This window comes from Phytophthora parasitica (genome assembly GCF_000247585.1).
Source record: "Phytophthora parasitica INRA-310 unplaced genomic scaffold supercont2.17, whole genome shotgun sequence".
NCBI classification, from domain to species: domain Eukaryota; phylum Oomycota; class Peronosporomycetes; order Peronosporales; family Peronosporaceae; genus Phytophthora; species Phytophthora nicotianae.
In genome coordinates, this window is record NW_008649003.1 from 406,831 (window position 1) to 416,122 (window position 9,292).

Below are 9,292 nucleotides of genomic sequence, written 5' to 3' on the forward strand. Positions count from 1 at the left end.
TGGTTTATCGGTAGCGTTACCCGTAGCTCCTTCAGCGACACGATACGCTGTATACTGCTTGTGCATGTGCTTAAGCTGGGATCGCATAATACGTTTACATTGATGTTCAAATTGCAATTGGTCGGCAACACGTCAATAGTCGTACAGTACCTTTGACTTGCACTGCTTCGCGTCGACGATGAGCCCGCCAAGTCGCGAGGTCTCCGTTGCCACAAGCCCCCAAGCAATGGAGAGCTGCTTCGCACTCTTATTGCGATGAAAGCGGTCACGCATCGTCTCGTAGCGCACACGCAATAGCGCTTCGGCAGCCTTCGGTGTCCAGGCAAAGGTAGTGGGGGGCTCTTGCGCAGCATTTGGCCCTTCGCTAGCAGCACTACCACCAGCAGTAAGTGCTTTCCCCGCTGCATCGACACTTAAAGAGGCAACTGCACTTTGACGCTCCATGGTTTGCCGTGAGTCAGCCGGTGTAGCGGTCGGCGCCGAAGAAAGTTGGGCGAGCTGAACAAACGTCCCAGGGTCGTAATCCCCTACGCTCAATGATACCCGGTCGTCAACTTGACGGAGATCAGCATCTTCCGACAGTTGCGAAGGAGAAAGCGGCGTGTACTGTGTCTGTGGAGCTTGCTTGCGGGCCATCATCATGAAGCTGTCTTGGTGTCTTGGTGTCTGCGAAGCCAGGGTGGTGCACGAACAATAATAGTTTGCTATTGGTTAAAATGATGTGTGGAGATGGAGCTGGAGCGAACGCAGATCAAGACGATATGTGCCTTTCTCTACTGCGATCTCCATCTAGGACACAAAGCGAACACGCTCTAATGCTATCATCTCAATTGCAATATATTCATTCCCGGAGGAACACTCGTCCGTCCAATACATGCACGTAGGACACGGGACGACACGGACGCGGAAGGTTAATGCCGAGAGTGAAGGTGCTGCCGGCGTAGGCGTATTATGTTGTCATCGCAGCAATTATTATCATTTGCATTGTTTCGGGCAATTTCGCAGTGCCTCGACTCTACGGAGCGTGTGGCTCGGATTAATTATCAAGTGGTCGATAGCAGGGGCACACGCACGTACACGTTGAAAGAGCTGATGGTTGGATGGGATGTCCAGTATGTAAAGCCAAAGACGTCGCTGACAGTTCGAGTTCACAAACACTTATTGTTTGAACCTATCGCAGTGAAGGCATCCTCTGCTTTCCGGCGAACTCTACGTCCGTCAGCTTTGAGCACGAAAGCGCTTAATTCATCCCTGTCTCTTGCAGTCGCTAGGTCGCGAGTCGCACCTCGACACGTTATCGCATGGCTGCCTGTAAAATAACATCCGCGTCCAGAGTTGCATCGAGCAACAAATGAAGGTGACGAGACGGCGGTTGCATCGAGGAACAAATGGAGGTGACTGTCACCGTCACAACACGGCGGTAGCATTACTGGAGCTGATGTTAGCATTGCTGGAGGTTGTAGCAGAAGTGCTCAACCAGTGGTGCTGCAGCAGCACCCAATCATCGATTCGAATGGCACTGGTGTTCGTATCGCTAGTGGCGCCAATGACAGCAGTAACAACGGATCTGATCCAGTCTGCTAGTGCCAAGGCAAATCTCAATACCAACAACTTAATTGAGTTGAGAAATGGCGTGAGTAGAGACACCAGCCGCAGGCGATTTCGATGTTGATGGTAGGCATTCTGTGTGAACGGGAGGCAAACGTGGGGAATCGAGCTGAAGTCAGGATGATTCGTGCTGGCAATTGCGCTGAGGGCTCTATCATTGCGACTTCCGGCGCGAGATTGAATTGACCGATCCAGCGCAGTGTGTAGCCATCTTTGCTCGATTCTGCTACGCATACATAATGCTGAATCCGAAGGTTGCTATCTTGCCCGCTGACGCGATCCGATAAGTTTATGAAGCAATGCAGCATGATCGACTTCCTAACAAAGATTTGCTGGCGTGCGTCTCGACAAATGCGTAAGAATATCGCAATGAAGGATGCATCGAATCTCACGAAAACCTCAAGGTTTTGACGAACTCGCCTCACCATTAAAACGTAAATTAGGTACGTGAGAAAACAAGCTTGTGATGTAGCAAACAGTACTATTAACGTCTACCTTGTCGACGCTAATTGGCGCACCACGGCAGGATCTCGCGCCAGGCTTCAGTATCTGACGATCAGAGAGACCATCGTTTCTGGCGACTGCTTCCTTCTCAACGACGAAGTCTTTGCAGCTGTACGCCTAGCTCCAAGCGTCGCTTGTTACAATGCAGCCGCCAGAAACGTCACGCCAGGCACCAACAGGAGAATATAGCAAGAAAACTCCATCTCAAAGCCCGCAACGCTCCAATCTTAGTCTGTGGTCCTTGCTCACGAAACGGCACATGTCAACTTGCCACATGGTTAACACGCAAAATGCGCACAATCTGCTGCAGCATGAGCGAAAGATCACGGCAATAACAGTAAACGCCGTCGGTGCTTCAGGCAATCGCACATGCAGGCGCTGGCTTCAGTGGAGTGGAAGTATGCGCTCTGCCGTGCAAGGATAAAAGTGTTGAGCATCGTGCTCGAAGATGCGCCCAAGGTCCGTAATCCGAAAGATTGGAGGTGAACTTTGCCGCACATCCACCAGTAGCAGCGATGGTCTCAGCCTTGCAACGCCATCTTCTCGACCGCTTCAAGTCGAAGGAGTGAAACGAGCTCAGCTGCTGCAGCGCCTGAGAAAGTCGAGCGGTCGCGACCCCCGCACAGAGTGAAGCCTGCGTTGAGATACGAATCGCGTCTCAAAGGCGACATCTACACCGAGCCTTGCAGCGAGGCTTGCTGACTTGGATGCTACTGGTAGTAGCGTACTACCGCCACATACGCCTCGGCTTCCACCCACAGCTATCAGCTACGCGCAGTCGTCGAGCTCACGTGCTGTGGCTCTTCACAAAGATTTCAAGTGAATTTAGGCGGCCCGTCTCTGCCACGAATATGTCCACCAGTTTCAGTCATTCAAATGGGCCAAAAGACCCGACCCGACACAAAGACCCGCCCGTATTAACCGCTCGCTTCTCTTCGCTGAACAGAACTGAGTGAATGTCGCACTTGGCAAAGCCCCCCAGACGCTAGTTTCGAATTGGCTGTGTATCCCGTAGGTCTTCGCTCGAAGCTCCCCAGGCCGCCCGTGATGCCGCCCAGCTTGATGCTGTCCCCGCAGCCGCAGGACGACGCGTCGACGTCTCTGGCCTCGTCGTTCAGCAAGACGCCGTCCAGTCCACTGCTGGCCAAGCCGGCGCTGGGGCTACCTCCACGCCCCACCACAGCCAGCGTAAACCCCGCCAAAGCCGCTGCGACCATCACTCGCGCGCGTACCCAGAGCCTCCCGAATGCCGGCGAGCAATTGATGGGCAAGGACAGCCCATGGATGCAACAGGCTGTGGATCGCGGGCTTTTCCGCCGCTTCGAGGAGGTCAGCAACGAAGTCGCGAGGCTCAGACGTATCCAGAACATGGACGTCTTCTCCTCCGAGGCTGGAGACGTGGCCGAGCCTCATCCGGAGCTCGCACAGGTGCAGACAGAGCTCAGTCGTGCGAGACGCCGCTCCGTCCGCATCCGCGAGGACCAGAAACACATGATACAGCAGTTCGAGTCCCAGCAGGACCGAGGTATGATCAAGAAATATCTAGCTATGGCCACGGGCTCTGCGGGCCACCAGAAGCGGAAGACTGAGGAGCTCAAGAAGAAACTGGGCCACCACATGGCCGAGGCTGTACGTGCCGACGCCGAGCTCCAGAGACTCGAGCGACGCTCCAGCTCCCTTGTGGACGACTGGAAGCGCCGCTCTTCGTTCTCTAGTAGTCGCAGCTACTCTGTCCAACCAGAGGGCGAGGAAGACGTGGAGATGAGTGAGAGTTGCACACAGGAAGACGACGTGTGCTTCGATGACGAGGACGACATGGACGTCGATGAACGACTCGAGCAGCTCGAGAGGGAGAAGCAAAGACTATTGGGGCTATTGCTCAGGACGCTGCGTCTTCCAGACGCCCTGCAGATGCACACAAACGTGGCCATGTACGCCTCCGAGGTGCAGTCCTGTGAGTCCATCAAGAAGCAGATCGACCGCGCCACGGGGCTCTATCACCAGGCCTTGCAGCTGCTACGTATGGCCATGGCCACTGTCGTATCCTCTCAGTACTCTGGCTCTGTGAAGGAGTTCGCCAATGGTCCATTCGCTCTTACAGTGGAGGCTGGACAGCTCATGGAGGCTGCAAACATCGGCATCCAGCCGGAAGCTCGTCGTAGATACCGACAATTCGCTCGCGAGCTTCAGAACTTGCGTCTGCCCAAGTTTCCTCAGGTCGTGAGCGACTTTGTGCGTCGCGCACGAACCAACTTCGACCCTCGTAGTGCTCTGGCTCAGGAAGCTGTGAGGAGGCTCCCAGCGTGCGAGACCACCATGGTCATGACGCACAAGATCGTGATCGAGAAGCTGGAGCAGCTGGACCGGTGGAAACGCACAGTGGAGCAGGACCAGACTTACGCTCAGACCTCCCAGCGTCGTCTGGAGACGCACCTGCAACAGCGTCTGGCTGTGTTGGCTCGATCCGTGTCGGTCTGAAGCCGTTCACCACCTTAGCGACGCATACAGGTGCGTTGCTTTAAGAGGGCGGGAGCTTCCTGCCTTCCTAGTAAATTGTTCATAATTTATGCGTACGGGCGACAAGAGATGTGAGAGCATTAAAGACTCGCCTCACACGTTCGAGAGTTCCCGGCATCCAATTTCTAATAGATCTCCCTGCATCTTCACGGTAATAACGAGGCCAGCACGAGGTAAACGAAGTGGTAAGAAAACAACAAATTGGCTTACATGTATGTACCGATAGTATTGACACGACCCCATCCCGTCTAGCTGTGCTGGTCTCACTGGCCCCAGTCGTCCATGTTGACGTCGTTGTTGTCGGACTGATCCATTCCGTGTCCGCGGTACGATCGCCCCATCAAAAAGTCCTGACTCCGCGACTGGTCTGTCTGTTGCTGCAACTCGTTGGCGAACATGTGATGGTCGGAGAGTTGACGCTGCTGGCCAGGCAAACCCTGCGAACCGAAGACATCTTGCGAGTGCATCTGCCCTTCGTCGCCGTAGAAGCTCGTGCGTGGTGCCGTCGGTCCTGGTTCGCTGCGCGGGACTTCGTACGGTGCTCCGCGGATCCCTCCCTGTGCAAAGTGGCTCGAGTCCTGATGTCGCACCACGTCGTGGATATCCATCCCCATCTGAGCTGCCTGCTGCGCGTAGATATCTTGCTGCCCCGTGCCCATACCGAGCATTCCCTTGGGCATATCACCGTACAGAGGGTGCTGAATCTGACGAGAGTGTTGCTGCTGCTGAAGTGTCGCCTGTTGTTGCTGGAGCTGTTGCTGCTGGCTGAGCATCTGCAAGTGAGACGATCCGGATGCCACGACTTGAGGCAGATTGGGCGCTTTACTGCGTTGGAACTGGCGCTGCTGTTCTTGTTGATGACGCTGGAGCTCCATTCGTTGTTGCTCCTGCTGTCGTCGTTGCTGCTCTTGACGTTGCTTCTCCTTACGCTGCTGTTCAAGTTCCAGCCGTTGTTGTTCCAGCCTTTGTTGCTCTTGGCGCTGCTTTTCCTGTTCTAGCCGTTGCTGTTCTAGCCGCTGCTGTTCCAGACGCTGTTGTTCAAGACGTTGCTGCTCCAAGCGCTTTTGTTGCTCGAGACGTTTCTGCTGCTCTAGCCGTTGTTGCTCTAAGCGCCGCTGTTCCTCAACGCGACGTTGCTCCTCTAAGCGACGCTGCTCTTCAATGCGTTGTTGTTCGATGCGCTGCTGTTCGCGACGTTCTTGTTCCAGCCGTTCTTGTTCTCGACGCTGTTGCTCGCGACGTTCCTTCTCCAAGCGTTGTCGTTGCTTCTCAAGGCGTTCTCTCTCTTGACGCTCTCTCTCTCGTCGTTCTTGCTCTTGGCGCTGTTGCTCTAGTTGGCGTTGCCTTTCAAGTTGATGCTGCCTTTCCAACTGCTGCCTTTCCAACTCTCTCTTCTTCTCTTCTCGTTGGCGCTGCTGCTCAATGCGTTCTTGTTCGAGACGCTGCTGATGCTGCTGCTGTTTATTCAAAACTTCGAGCGCTTGGTCCAGAAACGATTGCTGGTCTTGTTTGTCGCGCTTGCTGCTTGTTCCTTTCCCTCCGCGAATGGAAAATTGACCAGGCGAAGCCTCCGTCGCAGACTTTCCACTCATGGGCGGAGAGGTGAGAAGGTCAGTACGCGAGTCGCCTCCTCCTGAAATGTCCGGCAGCACTGAAGAAATGTCAGCGATTGCGCGAGATGCTTGCTCTAGATCTGCTTCGCTGTCCTCCTCATTGTCGCCGCGCGACTTGCTTTCGGCAGAGCTGTAGTTGGACTCCTTGGCATCCGAATCTTCGCTTCCAAGCAGCGACGAAATGCCTTTCATTTCACTAGATGAGGCAGCTTTCAGTGGCGTAGCAGCTGCGTTGGAGCGATTACCGGTGGCGGGGTCATCCTTGCTCAAGCGTTGTTTCTTCGCTTCAGGTTCTTCTGCGCTCGCCTCGCCGTCATCAGTACTCTGGTGGTCCTGAGCAGCTCGTTCTTCTTCTTCTCGTGTCTTCTTGGCTTTTTCTTCGGCCTCCGCTTCCTCCTTAATCCTCAGCTCTTCTTCCTCTTGTTCAGCTTTCAAATCACGACACTTTTGGTACAACATGTCCGTCATGTTGACGATCTCGTCGCTCAGATGCTCTTCGCGAGCGATCTTCAAGATCCCAGAAAGCGTCTTGCGCATGCGAGCGCGATTCTGACGGATGGCCTTCATGTTCACCTCATAGTTCGCGATTTGGCGCTCAATAAGGCGACGCGACGGAGGGATCTTCACCTTGGCAAACAGTGCCGGGGTAGGTGGCAGTGGCAAAGCGCTTGGACGCTTTCGCTTCGTGCCGATTAGAGTCAGCGACTTGTTCAAACTGGACGTCATCTTCTCGAAATGGCGCTCCATCTTCGTCCACTCGTTCACGGACTCCGTGATATCACGGAGCTTATCCAGTAACACGGTTAGTAGCAGCTGGTCACTGCTCGTGGTCATGAGCTTCGTACTGTAGCGGTATGACGGCACAAAGCGGTCGTTGATGTTGGTGGATCGGATAAAGTTGCGACGGTGGTTGATACTCGCCAGAAGCGTCTCGGTAAAGTGAATCTTCTGCTCGCACGTGCTCAAGTCGCTGGAGTACTGATCAATCAAGTCCACCACCTTGGTAATGACCCTGGCCTCTGCAGTTCGTGACTCCTCCAGTTCCATAAGCTCACTTTCAGCACTGCGTAAGTTCTTTTCGGTGCGCTTGGCCAGAGCGTTAGTGGTGCGCTCAAACTGCGATTGCGAGGACAAAATCTGGTGTCGTAGGTCGAAGATCTTGATGAGAGCATCCACTTCCGAGTTGGTGTTACCATCGTGATCAGTTCCCGCCTTGTCGTCCTGCTCATCGTCATCGTCACTTTCTGGTCGAGTAGCCGCCAGGATTTCACGTTTCCCATACTCTACGAGTTGAACGAGCTGAGTTTTTTCGAGGTGCACCAGCGTCGCACCGGTGCTGTTAGCGATCAGATTGGCTCGCTCTGTTTTCGACGACACATCGGCGATGAGACTATCGATCAGCACGAGGAACTTTTCTTCGGCCTGAAGAAATGCGGAACATAACGTTAGAAGGTATGCAGGGGTATTATGAAGTGAACAGGTCTCACGTACACTGGTAGACTTCGCAACCTTGGCATCTACAAGCTGCGTATCGTCTTCCGTGCATTTGGTTGTTGCATCCCCCTTGTTGGTCTCGTTTTCTTTTTCCGGGTTCTCTGCCTGTACTGCTGCATCGTCAGCATTCAACGTGTCGATAGCCTCCTGTTTGATCTCCTTCTCCTTCAGAAATTCAACAGGCGTCGACGTGGCCTCGTTCTGCTCCTCAGTAGTTGTCGCCTCACCGGCAGAGGCTTCACTAGCTGCTTCGTCGTTTGGAGCAGCCGTGTCTTTTTTCGACTCATCTGAGTCCACTGAAGCAGATGCGCTATCACCAGTCGAGTCGTCGGTCTTCTCGTCCGCCTCAGCAACTGCGTCTTCAGCATCCTTTTCCTTCTCTGCATCTTTGTCCTTGTCATCCTCGGTTGAAGCTTCCTCCTGCGCCTTGTCCTCGCTAGAAGGTTCTTCCTCGGCCTCCGCAGTGACATCTTCGGCCTCCATAGTGGCAGCTTCGGCCTCAATCGCCTCCTTGGGCTTTTCCTGCTTCTCCTTTTCCTTCTGCTCTGCGATTCTCTCCACGAGCACTCGTCGTGTCTGCTGGAGGAACTCGAGGATCCTGTTGGCTTGGCCTGTCAGACATTTCTCGCAGAACCAGGGAGCCGGTGGTGCTGTCTGAAGCGCCGGAGTTGCACACTTGAAGTGGGTTTTACTATGGCAAGCGCTGCACTGGGCCACGTCCGTCGTGGCTTCTGTCCTACAGGTTGCGCACTTCTGTACTCGAAAAAAGAAATCACCCTGTCAGTATAACCTCTCAGTTGTCATAATTGTCACCACAGCTACACACTGGAGCTGCGTTCTGCTTCGCTTGAGCTGCTGCTGCCGCTGCCTGAACTGCCATACGCTCCTTCGCTGTGGGTGACGGTGTGGGCGCCTTCTTCTCTTTCTGGACGGAGCGAGCGTTTGTGCCGCGTTTGCGGATGTTGAGACGGTCTTTTATGTCCTTGAGACTCTCTCCTGAGGCCGCTGAGTACATGGACGACCAGCCCGCGTCCGTCTTGAGAGCTGCATGTATTGTAAAAGGGAGGAAAGAAGTGAGGAGGACCATGGGATCAGCCGTCTAAGAGACAAGACGTACAGGGATTGAGAGTGCGCTTCATGTGCAGCGCACAAGGCACAGGCGACGTGTAGACCTGGTCCTTAAAGCGGATGGAGCCGTCGGGCAGCAGGTCCGCGTACACCCGCTTGCGGTAGTAGGACACATAGAGCTTTTTGGGGCCAGGCGCCAGCAATTTCTCGTTGATGAGCGTCGTCAGCACGATGCGCGCATCTCCCTACAGTGGACAATGTTAGAGACAGCGAGGGGGGAGAAGATTGCGGCCAGCGCGGGCAGCGCACCATGATGAAGGACGGGACGAGTGCGGAGCGCGCGCTTTGTTTTGCGCTTTTCGCTTTCTATGAGGGGGAGACAGCAAAAACCCGCAACGAGTTGTGATTGGATCATAAATATACTCTTAAGTAAGTATGTGGGAGTTCTTCAATTACATTAGCTTGTTACTTCGAAGTAGTTGTTTATA

General features: G+C 54.3%; 3 protein-coding genes across 6 annotated transcripts; 1 reads left to right on the forward strand and 2 right to left on the reverse strand.

Annotated features, from left to right (window-relative positions):
• Positions 1-132: 132 nt before the first annotated feature.
• Positions 133-636, reverse strand: PPTG_09142 (hypothetical protein; the record flags this gene model as incomplete). The annotated part of the gene is made up of 1 exon (XM_008904013.1): positions 133-636. The coding sequence occupies one exon, from the start codon at positions 634-636 to the stop codon at positions 133-135; it is 504 nt and encodes a 167-aa protein (XP_008902261.1).
• A 501-nt stretch (positions 637-1,137) lies between these two features.
• PPTG_09144 (hypothetical protein) lies at positions 1,138-9,161 on the reverse strand. Of its 4 annotated transcripts, XM_008904018.1 has the most exons (6): positions 9,114-9,161; positions 8,854-9,049; positions 8,563-8,780; positions 8,235-8,489; positions 7,734-8,213; positions 1,138-7,664 (listed from the first exon to the last, which is right to left on the reverse strand). In XM_008904018.1, the coding sequence occupies exons 1-6, from the start codon at positions 9,114-9,116 to the stop codon at positions 4,893-4,895; spliced, it is 3,924 nt and encodes a 1,307-aa protein (XP_008902266.1). In that variant the 5' UTR covers positions 9,117-9,161; the 3' UTR covers positions 1,138-4,892. The 4 variants fall into 4 exon arrangements, with proteins under 4 accessions (XP_008902266.1, XP_008902263.1, XP_008902265.1 ...); XM_008904015.1 differs by having other exon boundaries at positions 7,734-8,489; XM_008904017.1 differs by having other exon boundaries at positions 7,734-8,780.
• On the forward strand, positions 2,689-9,239 carry PPTG_09143 (hypothetical protein). Its single transcript, XM_008904014.1, has one exon. The coding sequence runs from the start codon at positions 3,160-3,162 to the stop codon at positions 4,588-4,590; it is 1,431 nt and encodes a 476-aa protein (XP_008902262.1). The 5' UTR covers positions 2,689-3,159; the 3' UTR covers positions 4,591-9,239.
• Positions 9,240-9,292: the final 53 nt, after the last annotated feature.